This window comes from Canis aureus, chromosome 36 (genome assembly GCF_053574225.1).
Source record: "Canis aureus isolate CA01 chromosome 36, VMU_Caureus_v.1.0, whole genome shotgun sequence".
In the NCBI taxonomy this organism is placed as follows: Eukaryota; Metazoa; Chordata; class Mammalia; order Carnivora; family Canidae; genus Canis; species Canis aureus.
Genome location: NC_135646.1, coordinates 16,064,000 through 16,086,329, shown reverse-complemented (window position 1 = coordinate 16,086,329; position 22,330 = coordinate 16,064,000). Strand labels below are relative to the sequence as shown.

The following is a 22,330-nucleotide window of genomic DNA, read 5'->3' as shown; positions in this document are numbered from 1 at the left end:
CACACTTGACATTTAGTTGTCCCGTCTCTTCAGACACCCTTAATCATAAACAGTTCCTCAGTCTTTGCTTTCAAGACTTGGACACTGCTGGCCAGTTACTTTGTAGGATATCCCTAAATTGGGATGTGCTTGACATTCTTCTCATAATTAAACTTAGGTTATGCATTTGGAACAAGAATAAATTGTAATTGATGCTGTGCCCTTCTCAACATATTACAGAGACTCATGATGTTGCCATGTCTCATGGCTAGTGTTGTTAACTTGAATCACTTAATTAAGGTGGCTTCTCTACCGTCTTGTTCCTTTTTTCCCCATTACAATTAATAAGACTTGAGGGAAGTACTTTGAGACTATGTAAATAAATACCCTGTTTCTCATCTTATTTTCACCCACTTATTTTAAGCATAAATTGATGATTCTTCCCTGAAACAGTTATTCTGTAGGTTAATCAGCCTTCATAAAGAAGAGCTTTCTTGTTCCCCCATCTATTCAAGTATCTATTTATATCCTTATAAACTCATGGCTATATCTTCTGTGGGTTTTAATCCTATACTATTACTTACTTTGTTGGTCAAGTTGTGTGTGGAAATATACAATTCTTGAGCCACTTCCTAGAAGGCTATGCCAATTTATATACAATTTATATAACACATATACACCAATAATCTACGAGAGTGCTCATTTTCTATTGCTCTTGCCAATACTGGGGTTAGCAACTTCTTTTTATCCCCCCATAACATAATAGGTCAAAAAAGTGTATCGCTTCATTAGCTTTTATTTACTTATGAGTAAAGTAGAGCATCTCTTTATATATGTTTATTAGCCATATGCTTACATTATGGATTGTTTGTAGATGTTGTCTGTTTTTCTATTGAATTGTTTGTATATTTTGGATTTGTATGCAATATTTATAGATAATAGACCTTTGTATTTTAAATATAATCATTTTCCCAGAATCTGTCATGTGTCTTTCATCTGTGTGTATTGTCTTTTTACCATATAGAAATTAAACATCCTGACATAATTAGATCTAAGGGGAATTCTCCTTTATAGCTTCTTTCATGTGTTTTTCTTCATGTCCTTATTTTTGCTTTTAAGTATTTTTAATCTTCCTGGAATTTGTTTCCATATGTGGTGTGATATAGGACTTATTTTTTTTAAATAAATGTATATTAATTATCTCCACTGATACGAAATGTCACCTGTAGGGGTGCCTGGCTGGCTCTAGTGGGTAGAGCATGCAACTCTCGATCTGCTGATTGTGGGTCTGAGCTCCATGTTGGGCGCAGAGATTACTTTAAAAACAAACAAAAAAATGTCACCTGTAACATGAACTAAATTCCTGTATTTGTGTATCTGTATCTATATTCCTATCAATATATCTGATTTTAAATTCCATTTTCTTACTTTGAGGTTTTTTTTTTTACTTTGAGTTTTTTTAATCCCATGTTAACACATTGTTTCTAAGTTCTAAATTATACAGTTTATTAAAAAAAAAAAATTATTCTCAGGGATCCCTGATTGGCTCAGTGGTTTAGCGCCTCCTTCAGCCCAGGGTGTGATCCTGGAGTCCTGGGATCGAGTCCCACATCAGACTCCCTGTATGGAGCCTGCTTCTCCCTCTGCCTGTGTCTCTGCATCTCTCTCTGTGTTTCTCACGAATAAATAAATAAAATCTTTAAAAAAATTCATCTCTTCCCCCCTTATCTAGACATCGTAGGTTTTTCTGTTATTTTGGCCTTCTTGAAAATTAGCTCTTGCTTTATTTTTGTTTTCTATTTATTGATTTTTCTTAGTTAATTTCCTCAAATTTCCTGGGGGCGGATTTGGTTATCTTTCTATTGTCTTCCTGTATTAAGTGCTCATTTATAATTTGGGTGTGCTAATTCTTCTTTTAGTGGAAGATTTAAAAGTGTGAGTTTCCATTATGATCATATCTCATAGATATGTAGCTTTTAAATTTTATTTATAGATTAAAAAATTAAAAAAAATTAGCACAGGAATTATATAAAAGAGGGGCTTTTAATCTTTAATGGTTGGATTTTTGAGGGGTTTTTGTTGTATAATTAGTTAAAAATGAGTGAAATATAGATTGTGATTTAGTTGTTAATTTTAACCACATGCACATACAGATGAAAATCAAAGCATCTAGATGGTGATTCCTAACTTTTGGGGGATTTTGCCTAGTTGTTTGACTTTATGATTCTGCCTGCCTTTTCTTTGCCAAATGTTACAGGTTAACTTTATTTTGAGAATGTTTTAGTAGTCTTTAAGACACACAAATGGAGATGATCTTCTAGAGTTTGAAAAACTAGGGTAAAGTGGTAATTGTACTGCACTTTTATTGATTACAATTCAGAAATATGAAAAATTCTGGAATATTTTTGCCTCATCATACTATTCTGATATCTAAGTTAACTTTTTAATTTTACAAATACCAAAACATGTTCTTTTAGTGTTAATTATGGTAAGTGTTTTTGGGAAAGAAATAACAGTATTTGTGACATGTTAAAAAAAGGCACATGTGGCTGCCATGAGTATACATTTCTCTTAGGTGATTAAAGCATCTTTCAAATTGAAAAATATTTAATAAAAGTATCTTTTAGGTGTTAAAAGATAAAAATAAATAATAATAATAAATAGTTTATAATAATATTTTAAAAAATTTTAAAGTTATTTTAAAAGTTACTTTAAAACTATTTTTTAAAAGTTATTTATTTTAATGGCTACATTTTATTTTATTTTATTTTTTTTAAAGATTTAATTTATTTATTCATGATAGTCACACAGAGAGAGACAGAGAGGCAGAGACACAGGTAGAGGGAGAAGCAGGCTCCATGCAGAGAGCCTGACGTGGGATTCGACCCCGGGTCTCCAGGATCGCGCCCCGGGCCAAAGGCAGGCGCCAAACCGCTGCGCCACCCAGGGATCCCAATGGCTACATTTTAGGACAGATTTATATCAACAGAAAACTTGAGAATATAGTACTGAGAGTTCCTGTATACCCTCCCTATCTAGTTTGGCTATTACTAAATCACTTACATTAGAATGACACATTTGTTACAATTAATGAACCAATATTAATATATTAAGTTCTGTAGTTAATTCAGCTTAGTTTTAACTAATGTTTTTTTTTCTGTTTCAAGATCCCATCTCAGATAACCATGTTCCATTAAGTTGCCATGTCTCCTTAGACTCCTCTTGGCATTTTTAATTTTTTCTTTTTGGAGGGGAGGGTGCAGAGGGAGAGAATATTAAGCAGGCTCCATGCCTGATGCAAGGCTTGCTCTCATGATCCTGAGATCATGACTTGAGCTGAAATCAAGAGTCAGATGCTTTACTGACTGAGCCACCTAGGCACAACCTGATTTTAGCCATTCTGACAGGTGTGAGGTGATTATCTCATTATAGTTTTGATTTGTACTTCCCTGATGATAAGTGATATTGACCATCTTTTCATGTGTCTGTTGGCCATCTGTGTGTTTTCTTTGGAAAAATGTCTATTCATGTCTTCTGCCCATTTTTTAATTGGATTATTCATTTTAGGAGTGTTGAGTTTTATAAGTTCTCTAGATATTTTGGATACTAACCCTTTATCAGGTATGTCATTTGCATATACATTCTCCCATTTGGTAGGTTACCTTTTAGTTATGCTGATTGTTTCCCTCACTGTGCAGAAGATTTTTATTTTGATGAAGTCCTAATAGTTTATTTTTCTGGAGACATATCTAGGAAGAGTTGCTATGGCCGATATCAAAGAGATTACTGCCTGTGTTCTCGTCTAGGATTTTAATAGTTTTCTTGTCTCACATTTAGATCTTTAATCCATTTTGAATTTATTTTTGTGAATGGTAGCATTATCTACAATAGCCAAATTATGGAAACAGCCATATGTCCCTTGACTGATGAATGGATAAAGAAGATGTGGTGTACACACACACACAACCACACACACCGGAATATTAGCCATAAAAAGAACGAAATCTTGCCATTTGTAATGATGTGGAGGAGCTAGAGTATCATGCCAAGTGAAATAAGTCAGAGAAAGACGAGGGGTGGGAGGATGGGTGAAATAGGTGGTGGGGATGAAGGAGTGCACTTGTGATGAGCACTGGGCGTTATATGGAAGTGTTGATTGAATCCCTAAATTGTACACCTGAAACTAATACTACACTGTATGTTAATTAACTGGAACTTAAATAAAAACTTGAAAAAACCCAGTGTGTTAAATAATAGCTAACATTTGTGAATGATTATATTTCCCAGGCTTTTAAAAAATGCTCTTTACATATAACAACTAACTTACTCTTCAAGACAATCTCATGAGGGAAAATAATATTATGGTTTTTTGGGGGGAGAAAACTGGAGCCTGAAAGGTTAAGTAACTTATGTTAAACCTTTTGCTGTTTGCCACTCTGATAACTGACAGATGATAGATGGCTATTTCTTTTTCCTTTCCTTTTTTTTTTTTAACAGTTTTTTTATGTTTAGGAACCATTTGTGTTTATTAAGTAGCAATTGGTGGAGCTGTCTCCACCTTCTCTACTGATTTCATCCCTGAGGGAAGTACAGTCTCATGTGATTGCCTTGGTTCCTTGTTCTATAACAGTGGGGCCCAGGATAGAAATAAAATACAGTTATTGTGCCTTTATTATAACATTTTAAATATATATCAGAATATTTTTATGGATTTCCCCCCTTGCTTTTTAGATCAACACAAAATGAGAGACTTCTTACAAATACTGCGTCACCTCCTGAAGTGGTTCCTGTTGATGATTCTGTTTCTGAGGAAGCGACTGAGGATGCTGCTGGAGTCAAAGGAGACAGCTCCACCAAGGGTTTTGAACCTAGTAAAGAGTTACATTCTAGACCCAGTAAATCTCAGGAATATATACAGGGTGTTTCAGTTAGACCATCAGTTATTCAAAAACTGGAGAAGGGACAGCAGCAGCCCTTAGGGTTTGTTCATAAAATTGGAAGTGGTGTGAAGGAATTTAATCCAGTTGGGATAGGTCAAGCTACACATACTAGACGAAGCTTAATATGTCCCTCAGTGATTTCTAGTGCTCCTTCTAGTTGTTTAGCTGGAAGTTCCTATGATAGACCAGTTACAACTAAACCTACTAAGTTACCAGCAGCAGCCAGTTCAGAGACAGTCAGAAAATGTGACCCAAACAAAGCTGACAGATACCTTGAACAGCCAGACAGGGGCTCTAGAAATCCTGGGCTATCGTCCAATCTAGAAACGTCTTCAGTTTCTTATCAGAAACCTAAAGAATCGACTAGGAAATCTTTAGGTATAAGTTCAGATAAATTGATCATACAGGAAGATATAAAGTCTCAACGTAAAACTTTGTCAGCTGGCGCTAAAGGCCGTGACTTTGTGGGTATGGAAGACTCCTTAAAGTCTGAATCTCTTTCCAAATTAGCTGTCAACCAAGCAATCAGCCTGAATAAAACTGGCATGCCTTCTAATAAAGGAGTCTTTGAAGATGCTACTGCAAAGCACCGTGAGAAATTCTTTTCTGGTATGGGTCCTACCCAAGAGGAAAAGCATTTGGTTTTTAATAAGTCAGCCTTTTTGGAACAGAAGAGCTCAGTGATTTCTGAAGTGAAGTTTGCTCGTGGCTCTCTTCAGTCAGTGTCCAATCCACCCGAAGAGGCTGCACAAGACCTTTGGAAGGAGGAACAAATTGACCAAGAAGAGAAAAACTATGAATCGAGAGCTTCTGAAATGAGTTTTGACTGCAGTTCTCCATTTCAAAATTCACCTACTGACCAATCTAAAGTGACTGCCAAAGAAATAAACCTTTCAAAGGAAGCATATGCTGATTTGCAGTGTAAGAATAATAAATCTTATGTTTCTGAAATAAGTTCTGATCGTGATGGCTCCCTTCGGTTGGCTACCAACCGAGCTCAAGTAATTGTTAAAGGTGTAAGTGTTCAGAAGGCAAAGCCTATCAGCTTAGTTGATGAAAGCTATGAATCTAGTGATTCTGAGATTAATTATGATTGTGATGCCTTACTTCAGTCAACTGATGACTACCCCCAACAGCCTCCAAAAGAAGTAAGCCTTCCTAAGGAGGAACACATTGACTTGGTTGATAAGAACTATGGATCGAGTAGCTCCGAAGTAAGTACTGATTGTGCTTTTCCTCTTCAGTCAGTGGGTGACCGACTCCCAGTGGCTGTCACAGAAGCAAAACTTCAGAAGGTTCACATTGGCTTGGTTGATAAGAACTATGGTTCAAGTTGTTCTGAAACAAGTATTGACAATGATGCTTCTCCTCAGTCAGCAGCTGACCATCCCCACCTGGTTGTCAAAGAAAGAAACCTAAAGGATAGACCGGTCTACCTGAAAGATAAGAACCTTAAAATCAGTAGCGCTAAAGCCCATCTTGATTTTGCTGTTTCCCTTGAAACAGTGATTGACGAATCTCAGAGGGCTGTTGAAGAAATAAATCTTCTGGAAGAGAAGAATGAACCTGTGGAGATGAACTATGATTCTCATGGTTCTGAATTGAGTTTTCACACTGACGCTCGATTAGTGCCTGGCCAGTCCGGAGTAATAGTTAAAAAAGTAAACCCTCGAGAAGTAGCTGTTGACCTGGAGAGTAAGAGTGTTAAATCTAGCAATTCTGATCAAAGTTTTGATTCTCGTGCTTCTCTTTATCAGTCAACTAATGATCAACGTCAAGGGGCTCTGGGTGAAATAAGTCTGAAAGAGCTAAATGTTGACATGGAAGTTAAGAGCTATGGGTGCTCCAGTTCTGAGTTGACATTTGAATCTGATCCCCCTGCTGTGTCCGGTACCGAGCAATCTGAGATGGACATTGAAGAAATAAGAAAAAGGCACATTAAATTGGAAGGTGAGCGCTCTGGGTCAAATAGTTCTGGAATAACTTTCGATTCTGATATTCTTCTTCGCTCAGGAGGTGACCAACCTCACGTAGCTGTTTATGTGGAGGAACCTAGTCACCTGGAAAATAAGACTAATACATCTCGTGTTTCTGAAATAACTTTCGATTCTGATATACCTGTTCATTCGGGAACTACTCAACCTGAACGAGCTGTTAAAGACATAATCATTCAGAAAGAAGAATATATACACTTAGGGAGGAAGAATGATGAACCCAGTGGTTCTGAAATAAGTTTGGATTTTTATGTTCCTCCTCATTCAGTTATTGACCCTCCGGAAGTAGCTATGCAAAAGCTAAATCTTCAAAAAGAAGAGCAGATATACTTAGAAAATAAGGACAATGAACCTAGCGGTTCTGAATTAAGTTTGGATTATGGTATTTTTCATTCAATGACTGGCCATTCTAAAGATCCCATTAAAGAAATAAACCTTCAGGAAGAAGAGCACATACATTTAGAAAATAAAGGTAATGGGCCTAGTGTTTCTGAAATCAGTTTGAAATCTGACATTTCTTATCATTTAATGGCTGATCATCCTAACATAGCTGTTAAAGAAATAAGCCATCAGAAGGAACACATAAACTTACAAGATAAGGATAATGCATTAAATGTGTATGAAACAAGTTTGGATCCTGGTGTCCACCTTCATCGGTCAGTGACTCACAAGCCTGAAACAGCTGTTAAAGAAATATGGCTTCAAAAAGAAAGACATGCTAAATTCAAAAGTAAAAGTGCTAAATTTACTGGTTCTGAAACAGATTCTGACATCCCTCATTATTTAGTGACTGAACCTCAAATAGCTGTCAAAGAAATCAATGTTCAGAAAGAAGAACATGTTCTAGAAAAAAAGAGTGATACATATAGTAGTTCTGGAATAATGTTTGATTCTGACGTCCTTCCTCAGTTAATGACTGAAACACCTCACATTGCTATTTTGAAGGAGGACCATGTTGACCCAGTAGGTGAAAGTACTGGATCTAGAGGCTTTGCAATAAACTTGGATATTGGTGTCCCTCTTCATTCAGTCATTAGCCAACCTCCGCTAACCCTCATGAAGGAAAAAAATGTTCATCTGGAAGACAAAAACAGTGAATCTAGTCATTGTAAAATAAGGTATGATACTGGTGACCCTCTTCAGCTATTGACTGGACAATTTCAGGAAGTGGTTAAGAAAACAAACCTGAGGAAGGAAAGGAAAGTTGTAATGAAAAATAAAATGGTTCAAACTAGAGGTTCTAAATTAATGCGTGGTTTTGGTGTTTCTCTGGTGGCTGATCACCCTGAAGGGGCTGTTAAAAGAGGAAACCTTGAGAGTGAAGGTCATGGGAACGTGGAAGATAAGAACAGCCAGTGTAGTGGTTCTGAAATGAGTTTGGATTCTGATTTCTTGGTTGAGTCAATAATTGAACAACCTCAAATAACTATTTTGGATCAGGACCACATTGAGCTAGAAGATAAGCACAGTCAATCTGGTGGTTCTGAAATGAGTTTTGATTCTGAGGATCCTCTTCAGTCAGTGGCTGACCAGGTTAGAGAAACTGTTAAAGAAATAAGCCTTTGGAAGGATGAAGATGTAGAAGATAAGAGGGATGAATCCAAGGGTTTTGAAGTTATGTATGACTCTAATGTCCCTTTTCAAAAGTCAGTGGCTTCCCAAACGGAAGAAGTCATTGAGGGGATGAACCTTTGGAAGGAGCATGTTGACTTGCAAGGGAAGGTTGTGGAACCTAGTGATTCTAAAATAAATTTTGATTCTGATGAACCTCTTCAGTCTGTGGCTAATGAAATTCAAGATGCTATTGCAGAAATAAATCTTCTGAGGGAAGGACATGTTTGTCTGGATGATAAGGGCTATGAACCCAGTGATTCTGAAATAATTTATGTTTCAAATGTCCCTCTTGAATCAGTGGTTGAGCAACCACACATTTTGGAAGGGGAACATGCCAATTTGGAAGATAAGAGCAATGTTGTCTGTGGTCCTGAAATAGCTTTTATTTCTGATGATCACCTTCAGTCAGTGGCTGACCAGCTTCAAAAATCTGTTAAAGAAGTCAGTCTTTGGAAGGAAGACCATATATACCTGGAAGATAAGAGCTATAAACTAGGTGACTTCGATGTAAGTTATGATTCTGATGTTCCTGTTCACTTCGTGACTGATCAGTCTCCTCTGGCAATCAAAGAAATCAACTTGCAAAAGAGGGGTCATCATGACCTAGGAGATAAGAGCTGTGTACCTAGTGTTTCTGAAATAAAATGTGATTCTGGTGTTCATTTTCAGTTAGAAGTTGATCAATCTGAAGTGGTGTGCAAAGAAATAGATCTTCCGAAGGAAGGGCATCTTGGCATGGAAGTAAAGACCGGTGAACCTAGTGATTCTGAATTAATGTGTGAGTCTGATGTCCCTCTCGAAATAGTGGTTAATGAACTTCAAGTGTCAGTTAAAGAAGCAAATCTTCGAAAGATGCTATTTGTGGATCTGGTGACCAGTGATAGTGACTGTGAAGTGATTGCTGAGTCTGATATCCCTTTTCAGCAGGTGATTGACACACCTCACGTGACTGTCAAAGAAATCAACTGTATAAATACAGAAGGCTTTGATCTAGAAGGTGAGTGCTGTGACTCCTATGATTCTGAAATAGGATATGTATGTGAAGCCTCTCCTCAGTCACTGGCAAACCAGTCCAAAGAGACTTTCAAAGTGGTAAACCAGAAGAAAGACTATATTATTTTGCAGGAGTCAAGCTGTGATGGTTCTGAAATAAATTTTCAAATTGATCCCCCAGATCGGTCTGTGACTTACTCATCACAAGGGTCTGATAAAGAAATGGTGAAATACATTGATTCAGAAGAGAAGAGTTGTGGATCTGATAGCCCTAAAACAAATTTTAAGTGGGAAGAGGATTCTCAGCCAGTGGTTGACCAACTTCAGAAGGCCGACAAAGGAATCAACGTTTGTCAAAGGAAAAATCCAGAAACTACCAGCCGAAAAGATAAGCACCATGAACCTGTTTCGGCAGTGCCTCGTAATGCCTCTCCTGGGTCGGCAGCCCATCAAAGGTCTGGTAAAGGAAAACTTTTGAAGTTAAAACATGCAGATCCAGAAAGTATGAGCTGTGAACCATGCAGTTCCGGAATGAGTTTCCAGTGTGATCGTGCTCTCCAGTCTGATGCTGACCAGCCTCAAGAGGCTGGCTCTAAAGCAGGACTATTTAAGAAGATGCCTCTGGATGTGGAAGAAACAAACCCTGATTCCCATTCAAGCTCTATTTTCGTGGTTGATCCTGTAAGGAACCTGGACAAAGCAAAGGAGGTCGTAGAAGACAATCCTGACGAACCGGTCCTTGAAGCCTTGCCTCATGTCCCTCCTTCATTTGTAGGGAAAACGTGGTCTCAAATCATGAGAGAAGATGACATGAAAATTAATGCTCTTGTGAAGGAATTTAAGGAAGGTCGTTTCCACTGTTACTTTGATGACGACTGTGAGACCAGGAAGATAAAAAAAAAAAATTTGAATGAAGGAAAAAAGATTACCTGGGCTGACGCAAGTCAGGACACCACAGCGATTCAAGTTCTTTCAGATTGTGACGATAACGCAGGTGGCATTTCAGATACTGATGACTTTTCAGTGGCCTTAGATAAATCTAGCCATCATTCTACAGTAAAGAGGCCTTATTATGAACAATCATGGCGAGTGGCTTCTCGATGTCAGGCTGTAAAAGTCAGCCATGGAACTCAAACCAATCTCACATGTCTGTCACAGACCAAAGGAAGTGAAGAGGAAGACTCCATGGGGAAGCGTTCGCTTTTACAGAAGGACAAAAAATCAAAAAAGAAAGTGAAAATCGGAACACTTGAATTTCCTGAAACATGTACTAAAGTTCTGAAGCCTTTGCAACCCAATGCCTTAGTCTATGTTATTTCTTCAAATATGAAATTTCAGGACAGTGAATGCGCCAACTTTGCTAAAAAGTACCGCAGCTGCAGAAGTCGGGATGTCAGCATAGAGTACAAATATAAACGGCGTACCTTTAATTATTATGACCCACTGAACAAGAAAATTGTGATTGATCCTCCGCCCAGCCTGGAGGAGTTGGACAGAAATAACTGGCTTAATCTCAGCGACCTGAGCTCCAGCTCAGGCGATGAAGATGCTCAAGACGCTGACCCGACCGCCGTTTTGACGCTCCGAGACGAGCTGCTGGCCTACCCGGGCGCCCCCGTTTCCCCCGAGCCTGCGCCGAGGCCCGGGACCTCGGGCGTCGGCGCAGCTGCAAAGGGACGGGGCGCCCAGCTGCCGCCGTCGGCCCGCGCCGCGGCCGGGACCTCCTCACAGGCGGCGCCTCGCAAGTTCCTGGAAAGCAAACGGAAGACCCAGACCCAGAGGAGGTTGACGACGCCGCCTACTGCTAATCCCGGTTTCCCCCAAAAGGTGTACAAACCCATTACGCTCCACCCCAAACCCAGAACCGCCTCGGAAAAACGCCCCATTTGGATTCAGACCAAGCTAAGTGATATCATTCAGAAGTACATTTCAAAATACTCTGCTTTTCTGCGTCGCAAGTATCAGTCCAGGAGCGCGTTCGTGAGACTGCACCTTAAGAAGAAAACGGGCGACGTCACTAAGTTAAAGAAGGGAAAGAGCGCGGCCCCAACGCCTCCGGGCTCGTCCGGCCCGCCCGGTCCTTCCGGTCCGCCGGGTCCCTCGGTTCCGCCGGGTCCCTCGGTTGCCCCGGGTCCCTCGGTTCCGCGGGGTCCCTCGGTTCCGCCGGGTCCCTCGGTTCCGCCGGGTCCCTCGGTTGCCCCGGGTCCCTCGGTTCCGCCGGGTCCCTCGGTTGCCCTGGGTCCCTCGGTCACCCCGGGTCCCTCGGTTCCGCCGGGTCCCTCGGTTCCGCGGGGTCCCTCGGTGGCGGTCGCTGCCTCCGGCTCTACTGCCAAGCCACCTGCGCAAGGTGCTTGCCCCCCGGCAGGAAAAAAGAGGAATGGTGGTAAAAAACGCCCCAGGAAGAAACGCAGGCGGCTTTCCAGGCCCGTTAAGATCTACGCTTTGAGAAGCTTGTACTCTCAGGTGCCCTACTCCGACAGGATGAGGACTCGGCTCTCGGAGAAGCCGCGGGCGCCCGAGGCCACCTAGTGTGGGCGGCCGCCGGGCCAGCCCCGCCCCGCCCGCCCCGCCCGCCCCGCCCGCCCCGGTGGCTTGTGCACACCGCTTGCCCGGCTCTGGTGAAAAAACTACCCTTCGACTATTTTGCTACAGACATTATTTTTCAGAACTTTTGTAATTCATTTAAAATTCGTGTTTAAGGTCCTTTCTCCCCTCCCTCCCCCCGTTTTTGAAAGATGCAGACGCACCCTTGTCCGTTGGCTGTAGAAGAGCTTCATCCTAATTTATACCCATAACTCAGCACCCTACGTACACATTTTTTCTCCCTCAAATCATGTCCCTCTTATTTATTTTTTTATGACTGTATCTCATGTCAGCAGGTTGTCATATTGCAGAAACTGAATGTGGCAAGCATTAAATGCTATCTTATTTTTACTTTCTAAAAAATCGGAACAAACGAACCCGTGCCTCTGTGTTTTTCCGGAGTGGCGTTGTCCATATCGTACTCTAACTGGATAACTAAAAAGGAGAAACTAGAATAAATTCGACTCTTGAGTGAGGTTGATTGAAATAATCACGAACAACATGTAATCTACCTTTCTTTTTAAAAAAGCATTCAAGAAAATGAGATTCCGTGATCTTTAATCGAGTTAAAAACAAAACAAAACAAAACAAAAGCCCGCCTGGGGATTTTACATACAAAAACACAAACTCCTTCTGCTTCATTTAAATTGGATCTGCAAGTCTTTGACTTTCCTTATTTGGACACACACACATAAACGATCTCTGTAGGTTTTTCTTTAGCATTATTAGATCTTGAGGAGACCATGATCCTGCCAGTGTAATTATGTTTTCTACCACCTTTATTCCCCTCCACCTGAAGCGTTGGTGGTTTAATATGAAAACCTGGGTTATCCTTACGGCCTTACCTCTCAAAAGCATTTCTGCCACCATCGTGTCATTTTTTTCCGTAATAGCTTGCACTGAAATCACTGGGGTGGTAATTTGGGCAGACCGTTAATTGTTGTCATGAACGAATTATTTGTAATCTTAATATTTCAAAAGATCTAACAAAACCGTGATAACCTAAGTGGAGGCCAGTTTTGCAAGGGAAACACTACATATCTGTGCATTAGTTTGGCTTTCCTTAAACTTGCTAGCTGATTTTAAGAGTCCAAACAAAAGACGTTAAGATAAGCGGTTTGGGTCTGAGATACTCAGAATATGTTTAGATCCTTTATCCAGGGGCACTGGTTGAGCTGGTTCAGACGCATCCAGGTATCCTGTTAAGACCAGGATCCTGGACCCTTTCCTATCGTTAATGTTAAAGGAAACACGAATTTCAACTCTATTGTATAAACCACATTTTACTGAAACTAGATCAGTGTACCATGACTTCAGAGATAAAAATGTGTTACTTTAGAATTAATGAAATATAGTGTAACAGTTGGTGTCTAAATGTAGTTTTATTTCAGGGGCCGTTTTTAAGCTGTGGGTACGTTATGATGGTGTTCTGTTGTAATTTCTTTACTTCTAAATTTTTTTTTTTTTGGGGGGTACTTCTAAATTTAGAACAGTAATTCTGTTAAAAAAAAGGACAAATATTTATATTTTTAGTTGCAGAGCAACTTCAACCTTGCCTCGTATACAAACATATTTTAATTCCCCCTCTTAAAATAATACTATGGGCCACTAGTTTAAAATAATCCTCCAATTTTAATTTAGAAAGAAAACTGTCCTACTGATTAGGAAGCTCACAAGCAGCTAATATACAAAAATATCCTATTTGTGGATATTGGTGTCTTTTCCTATGAAGTAGACACGGTAATTTCCTTAAGTACTATTAGTAGGCATTCTGGATGCTTTAGGTTTAAACTTAAAAGCAGGAGATCATATGGAAATGTACTCAGTGACGATGATCTATTGTGATTGCATTATGCAGAGAGGACAGTTCTTGTAAGTCAAATGATCAAAAGCAGTTAAAAATTTTACTACTTTTTTCACATTGGAGACTTCTAAATACCATGTTTTTGAGAGAAAAAGGGTTTATATTTAAAATTTATATTACTAAAAATATCAAACTATAATACAGTCCTGATTATTTTTTTTAACATTTTGGAGATGTTTATAAGTTCCTGTAGTCATTATTTTAGACAAGCTTGAAAACTTAAAATTGTAAAAATTATAATTTAAATTAAATTAGGAATGAATTACTTTCAGAATTTGGTAGGATACAAGATATGCCCCTTTGTCAAAATATATTTTGGCTTAATTTGCAGATTAGATGAAACAGTTGGATGTTTTTTGTGTATTCAAGAATGCATTAAATTCTTTTAATAGTGAAAAATCAAGTTATAACCACAGTGAATATTTTATTAATCTTGTCCTTGTTCAGTATCTTGCATAAATTTTTATTATAATTGTCCCAAGTTATGCAGTGTGTGGACAATATTGTGTGAAGTGTGTTTTGCATTTGTGCATTTAAATTATTTGTGTAATTAGGGCTCTGAGTGACACTTTTTGGTAAAGAGAAACTATATTTAAATATTCAAGCAAGTATATATTTCCATGTAAAGCTAATGTGAAGACTAATGTATTTTTTATAATGCAGTTTAAAGAGTAAATTTGTTTTCAAAGTTGCCAAGATAAAATTTATCAAATATTGAAATTTGTCTCTACTTTCTCCTCATGTTAGGAAAGTTTTTCTGGGAATACTTAAGGAATCAGAGAATAATGAAAACGAGTTCATTTTATAAATGGTCTTAGAGATAATAAATAAGAGAATATAAATGTTGATGCTGGTGAGGAAATAGTTTAACCAAAGATATACAGGTATGTCCATGGAATACTTATTTCAAAGGATTAAAATTAAACAACTATTTATTTGTCTGGTGGAGTAGTGGGTTAGCAACTTTTCACTTTGTATACCTGTATTGAAAGAGTCAATGAACAGGACTGAGTTCAGGAGGCAGTAGATACATCATTATCTGACACCTGCTGGGAAGAGAGAACTCCAGAGCCTCCAGTATCATAGTGTATGTTATCAAGGACAAGAAAACATGGAAAAAAGTATACGTATGTCACTGAGGTCGGGGCCTTTGGCCTCAATAGTATTGATTGCTGGGTTTTTTTGGTCCAGGATTATATTGCTAAGATGTAACAACAGCCTACTCTTTGTGAGAAAAAATTACCAAGGTAAAAATATGTGCCGGATGTCCATATTCAATAAAGGACTTTCTATATAGAAATAAAATGTGGAACATACTGAAAAATCATGTAATTAGGGAATTAACACATCAAAATGTCAACTTGAGAAGATGAGAGGCTGAGGAAGAGTCTCAACATTTCCTTAAACTTTATTTAGACCCCAAATATTAGAGAAATAATATAGTAAGTTTCCGTTGTTCTTCTTATACTTTATATGTATATTTAAAAAGTTCTCCCAAAATATTTTAAACTATTTACCTTGATTAAGAAATAGGTCTAGGATGAACTATAATTTGTTGCTGAATCTTTAAATAAGTATGGACTTATACTTTATTTACATTTATAATTTATTATATGCATGTTGTTTTTTACATGCATTTTATTTTCTAAGTTTTTAAGCTGGACGTGTGTATGTGTGTATGTGTGTGTGTGTGTGTGTGTGTGTGTGTGCGCGCGTGTACATCTTGAGCCCTTACTTACTAAGTGCCGGGCATTGTTCTAAGCTTTTAACCTGTATTATCTCATTTGATCTTCAAAGAGCCCTTATGAGTTAGGTACTGTGATTGTCACTAAATAGCTCTATGCCTCAATTTTGAGATTACAAATGAGTTGTTATTTACTGTAATCAAACGGGGATTGCAGTTAATCCCCAGTGCCAGGACACCACTAATCTACTGTCTGTATAGTTTAGCCTTTTCTGGACATTTCATGTAAATGGCATCATACAATATGTGGTGTTTGTATCTGGCTTCTTTCATTTACTATAGTGTGTTTGAGGGTCATTCATGTTGTAGCATGTATCAGTATTTTGTTCCTTTTTATTGCTGAATAGTATTTATAATTAGTTTTTAATGAAGCTGGTAACAGAATGCTGGTCTCCTGATAAATATGATAAAAAGCTGTTAGGCTCGAGGCTAGCTGTTCCTTTATTACTCTCATACCTGTTACCCTTGATTATTATTACCCCATTTCCAAAACCAACTGGATATCTGCCTTTTTAAGTGCCCTTATCCCATACTTGAATGCTTTATACTTCCTCTGTCTTTGACTCTTAACTCCCTTTACTGCTCATCTTAGCATTCTTTTCACTGTGCTTTGTGAATTCTCATTTTCAGTATCAACACATTACCCTGTGTTCTCCATCTCTGCACAGTGGATTGCTTGAATGTAACCGAACTGAGAATCACATCCAAGTTAGCCGTTATCCTAATCTACATGTGCTGTAGAGCCAGGAAGTGTTGGTGATGGTACTGGTCATGGTGAACATTTTTCTTTAAAGTTACTCTTCTCCATAACCCCAGTACACATCATCAAAGTCAACATTGATTGGTATGGTAGAACTCTCTACTCCACAGACCTCATTTGGATTTTGCAGATTGTTCCAAAATTTCCTCTAAAGGTCCGGGATTTGACCCAGGATCACACACTGTCATGACTGTTCAGTTTCCTTCTGTATGGAGCAGTTCCTCAGCCTTTCTTTGTATTTAATAACTTGACATTTTGAAGTGTACAAACCAGTTTCTTTGTGGAATGTCCCTCAGTTTGAGTTTGTCTGGTGTTTCTTTATAGTTAATGCTTTGGGTGGGGGGGAGTGGGGCAGAAATTCTGTGGACTTTTCAATGTATCATAACCGCAGCCATGTGATGTCAGTTTGAATAAAAGTGGTGATTGAAAATATCCAGTCTTTGTCTTTATCTTAGAGGAAAAAATGTTAACAATCTGAGATGGGGGCGTCATAGTGAGTAAGTTATCAGCAGTTATATTTTTTCACGGCTGAATTTGAGACAATTGTGACGGAAAATTTGGTTTTATCTATCATCTAACTCATAGATTAGACAGTAGCTAATGTGTACACTTAACAAATATTAATTAAGCCCCTACTATGTGCTTGGTCCTCTGATGGGTGCTGAGGATCCAAGCATCAACCACACAAGCCTCTAATTGCTCACTTTCATTAGCTGATATGAGTGAAAGAGAATTTCAGTAGTGATAAGATAATGAATGTGCAGCATAATTCTTACACTTTCAAAAGATTGTTAATAAACCTCTATAGATAACACAGGATACTGCTATTTGGCATGGAAAAATTTCTCAGTTTTCTGCACTGAGGCCATTTGCAAGGCATTATCTAGAAAGATTGCTTTCCTGTGTTTGCATTACTATGAATAGTCTCCCCTCTGTTGGTTTGTTGCATCAAGATGAATTGTTACATAGGCTCCCTTAGTTATTTGTTTATCAGGGTACAGAAAAGATGTCCTAAGGACAAGTTGGTATATTCATCATACGTTTAGTTTTTGAGTTGAGATATTGTCAGCTCTTTTGAACTGGAAAAATAGAGGGTTAATTAATTTTTTTGGAGAGTTGTTATTACTGGTCACAGATAATGAATAAATGATACTATACCCATTGAGCTGAAATTATGAGGTGAATGACCACTTGAAAATTCAATTATTATCCACCATGATTATTTCACTGCACCAAATGGTGGTATCCTAGTAACTGACTATTACTGTGGTTTCACACAGGGTCCTTACATCTAGAATATATTTATTTAAGTGAGTGTTTGAGGTAGTATTGATGGCTCTATAGTCAGAGAAACCACTTGACCTTGATAGGTGATAATTTTTAGGTTTTCATACTGGGTATACTACTTCACATATCTATAACCCAGCAGAACTACAAAGTTCCATTTTTCCTACAGAGAAAGAATCTCAAGTCAAATATGAAAAGTTGCATCATAGTGTTTGACAGTCTATTGAGAACGAAGTTACCCCAAATTGCCCAGCATAGTCAGTAGCAACTGCCAGGTAGCATTTGGAGCTAGGATATTTCTTCAGCTATGCTGAATGATTGTGTGAGACAGCAGAGCATGAGGATAGTTTTAAGGGGCAGGATAGAGGGACTGTGTGGGGGGGAAGGTGGTAAAAAAAAGTGGCAGAATGAAAACAGAGCTAAATTTTCGTATTACCTATAACCAAGTGGTCCCTTTAAACGTTGATGATAGTGGGCACCTGGGTGGCACAGTCGATAAGGGGTCTGATTCTTGATTTTGGCTCAGGTCATGATCTCAGGGTTGTGAGATGGAGCCCCGTGTCTGGCTCTGTGCTCAGCATGGAGTCTGCTTGAGGTTCTCTCTCCTCTCCACCACTCTTCTCTCCCTTTAAAATAAATAAATCTTCAAAGAAAAAAAAGCTGATGAAAGCATGGCCATTTTTAATATCTTTAGATCACCTTATTAAATGACCTAACGTTCATTTATTTATTTATTAAAGATTTTTATTTGTTTATTCATGAGAGACACACAGAGAAGGGCAGAGATACAGGCAAAGGGAGAAGCAGGCTCCATGGAGGGAGCCCCATGTGAGACTCGATCCCGGGACTCCAGGATCAGGCCCTGGGCCAAAGGCAGGCGCTCAACCACTGAGTCACCCAGGGATCCCCCTAACATATTTTTTAAGATTGAATTTATTTATTAGAGAGCACGAGCTAGGCAGGGAGGAGTAGAAGGAGAGAGAGAAGCAGACTCCCTGCTGAGCAGGGAACCAGACTCTAGGCTCGATCCAAGAACCCTGAGATCATGATCTGAGCCAAAGCCAGATGCTTAACTGATTGAGTCAGCCAGGCTCCCCTAAATGACTTAACATTTATTTATTTTTATTATATCTTATGTGACTTTTATTGAAATAGAATTCATATAACATAGAATTTACTCATTTAGAGTACAATTCAGTGGTTTTTAGGATATTCACAGTTGTGTAGCCATCACCACAATCCAATTTAGAACATTTTCATCAGTGAAACCCCATGCACACCAGCAGTCAATAAACTGCATTTGAAACCAGAAAGAAACTCCATACTTAACAGTTGCCCTCCACTCCTGCAACCTCCCTTTATCCCAGCCTCCCCGCAGTTGCTAATCTACCTAATGTCTCTATGGATTTGCCTATTCTGGCCATTTTATAAAAACAGGATCAAAAGAAAAAAAAAACAGGATCATATAGTATGTGGCCTATTTGTGACTGGCTTTTTTCATCTATGTTGTAGCATGACTTGGTACTTCAATTCTTTTTATTGCCAAATAACGTCTCATTGTATGGATATATCCCATTTATTCATCCCTTCATCTGTTGATGGGTGCCAACCCTGATTCTTTTTTTTTTTAAAAAGATTTTATTTATTTATTCATGAGAGACAGAGAGAGAGAGAGAGAGAGAGAGAGAGAGAGAGAGGCATAGCCAGAGGGAGAAGCAAGCTCCCTGCGGGGACCCTGATACGGGACTTAATCCCAGGACCCCGAGATCACGCCCTGAGCCAAAGGCAGACACTTTAACCACTGAGCCACCCAGGCGTCCCCCAACCCTGATTCTTAATGGCCGCTCTGGTGTCACCAACTCCAGGAGGCCTTCCTTACCTTGTCACAGAACAGTGAACATATCTTTTCTCGACCATAACACTGTGAGGGCACTGTTATCCCTGCAACTTGGCAACTGGCCTAGCTTGGTGTCACCCCCCTCCCACCCCCGCTTCAGCCGTCCCTTCTGGGTGAATTTTGTGCATCTGTATGCCATCTATGTTATTATTTATATTGAGAGATTTATAAAATAAAGGAGAAAACAAGAATACTTTATTATGTATTCTTAATAAAGCAACATCCATGTTGCTTTCATTAGATTACTAACATAGTGTTATATTTTCTTCAAGTCACTTTTTTACAAAAAAGAAATTGGAATTTTTATAATTTTTATTTCCTTTGATCATCAATTTTGGCCACATTCCTTCCTCTCTTCCCCTTTCTGGGGGAGAAAATTTTTAAGGAAAAGTGGCAAGAGGGGCACCTAGGTGTTTCAGTTGGTTAAGCGTCTGCCTTCGGCTCAGGCCAGGATCCCAGAGACCTGGGATGGAGCCCCACATTGGGTTCCCTGCTCAGCAGGGAGCCTGCTTCTCCTTCTCCCTCTGCCCCTCCCCCCAGCTCATGTTCTCTCTTTCACTCTGCTCTCTCAAATAAATAAGAAATTTAAAAAAAAAGTGGCAAGAATACTCCAAGTGATTATTACAGCAGTTGGCCTCATCTGCATTTTCAGTTCCCCAAGTCAACCTGGGTCTGGAAGCCGGTGACCCACCTGCTGGCGAATCACCACAAGGTCAATAGTAGCCTAACTCAACTCGGCTACACCTCCGCCATTCATCACACTTCATCTCCTTAGGTAGGTGTTTTATCATCTCACATCAACTCAAGGGCGAGACGTTACAATAAGATATTTTGAAGAGACTACATTCACATAACTTTTATTACCGTGATGTTAAATTGTTCTATTTTAGGGACACCTGGGTGGCTCAGGGGTTGAGCCTTTGGGTCAGGTTGTGATCCCAGGGTCCTGGGATCGAGTCCCCCGCATCAGGGTCCCCGCAGGGAGCTTGCTTCTCCCTCTGCCAGTCTCTCTCTCTCTCTCTTTCTCTCATTAATAAATAAATAAAATCTAAAAAAATCGTTCTATTTTATTACTCGTTACTCTTGTTAATTTCTTACTGTGCCTAATTTATAAATTAGACTTTATTATTGGTGTGTATGCAGAGGAAAAAACATAGTATATGTAGAGTTCAGTACTATCCATGGTTTCAGGCATCCTTGAGGGGTCTTGGAATGTATGCCCTGCAGATAAGGGGCAACTACTATATTTCAAGAAAACCATCTCTGAAGGCTTTTAAACAAAAGCACAAAGCCCAAGCATAGGATGCCACAGAGGAGTCCCTTCAGAGCCCTTACTCTAATTCAGACAAACATGTCTCTATTTGGAGATAATTTCTTTCAGAGATAAAAAATGTATGGAATTCCTGTTAAATGAAAAATGTGGATGAGGATTATTTTGAAGAAAAATGGCCATTCATTTTAGGTGTTAATCAGGATGACTAGCTTCTTCTCAGATAATGTTGATTATACTGTTTCCAAATGCTGTGGCTTAAGTTACATGAATTTAAGCTCTCTAGAATAGGTAGGCATATTCTTTTTTCTACATCCTTTTCAATTATGAAGCAGCTAATTTTGCTTGCCATTGGTGAGACGATGGGCAAAAATTTCTTATGTGCAGGTATATTGTGACAACAGATCTTTTGTTTAACAGTCTAAGTCCTTAAACTACTTTTAGTACAGATTCAGTGAGTTAAATTACTCTATGGAATAGCCATGAAGCCGGATACTCTTCCTCAACCCCTGTCCAATGGAAAAGCTTGTGACCGAGTTTTCAATATGTGACCTTTCTCTCAGACATACAGAAAGGTTTACATTATATAGTAGTTTGGGCTTAGCATTCATACCAAAGTGATTTTCCTTTCCTTCTGAACCACAACAGAACTGGGTGGAACTTGTTCAGGAAATATTTGCTTGAGATGCAAGTGCATGATGATAACTGGAGGCACTGAGTGCTCGTCCGGGGGAAGGGAAGAGGGCCCAGTGTTTAAGCAGAGGCCACTCTGCCTGTGAATCACCCCAGCCTCTGAGTGAACATAATGACCCTGTGGTTGGGTTGGGGAGAATAACACAGCTGGCTCGGCTTCATCTGTCTCCTTACTTTCTTGGCCACCACATCCTAATACAACGTTGTATCAAATATTTACTCACAGCTTTTCCCACATTGGTTATCTCCACTCCTGTGGCCACTAACCTAGTCTTGAACTTCTTCATCTTATGCCTAATGTTGTCTAGAAGAGGCCGGGGCCTCTGGAATGATAGCATGAAGACCTCTATAAATCTTCCCTTCCATAAAAACAGGGGAAATACTGAGAAAATATGTCAAAAATCAGCTTTTTCAGAACTCTGGAAATTAACCAAAGACTTGCATTAATATCAGGAATGTTCATGCAGGAAAAACTGCTGAATCTCTGTAGGAACAGTGGGCTTCATGACATTTTACTTATCTTGCTCCCATTACCGTTTTCCCAGCTGCACTGTGGTCTCATGAGACCAGGATGCGGCATAGTATATACTGAGCTCCTCTAAGGTGCTATCTCCAGAACATTGACCCTATTTGACCTGTCCTGCAGCTCCCTTGAAGAAAACCCATGAGGAAGTGTGGGGTTTTTTTGGTCCTAATTCAAGTTTAATCTGCA

General features: G+C 39.1%; 1 protein-coding gene across 3 annotated transcripts in view; it reads left to right on the top strand.

Moving 5' to 3' along the window:
• Positions 1-12,480, top strand: part of ZDBF2 (zinc finger DBF-type containing 2) — a 28,192-nt gene extending 15,712 nt beyond the window's left edge. For all 3 annotated transcript variants that reach the window (XM_077885371.1, XM_077885373.1, XM_077885372.1), the window contains one exon: positions 4,711-12,480. In XM_077885371.1, the coding sequence (XP_077741497.1) occupies positions 4,711-12,049 (7,339 nt within the window). In that variant the 3' untranslated portion in view covers positions 12,050-12,480. The remainder of the gene's footprint in view (positions 1-4,710) is intronic.
• Positions 12,481-22,330: the final 9,850 nt, after the last annotated feature.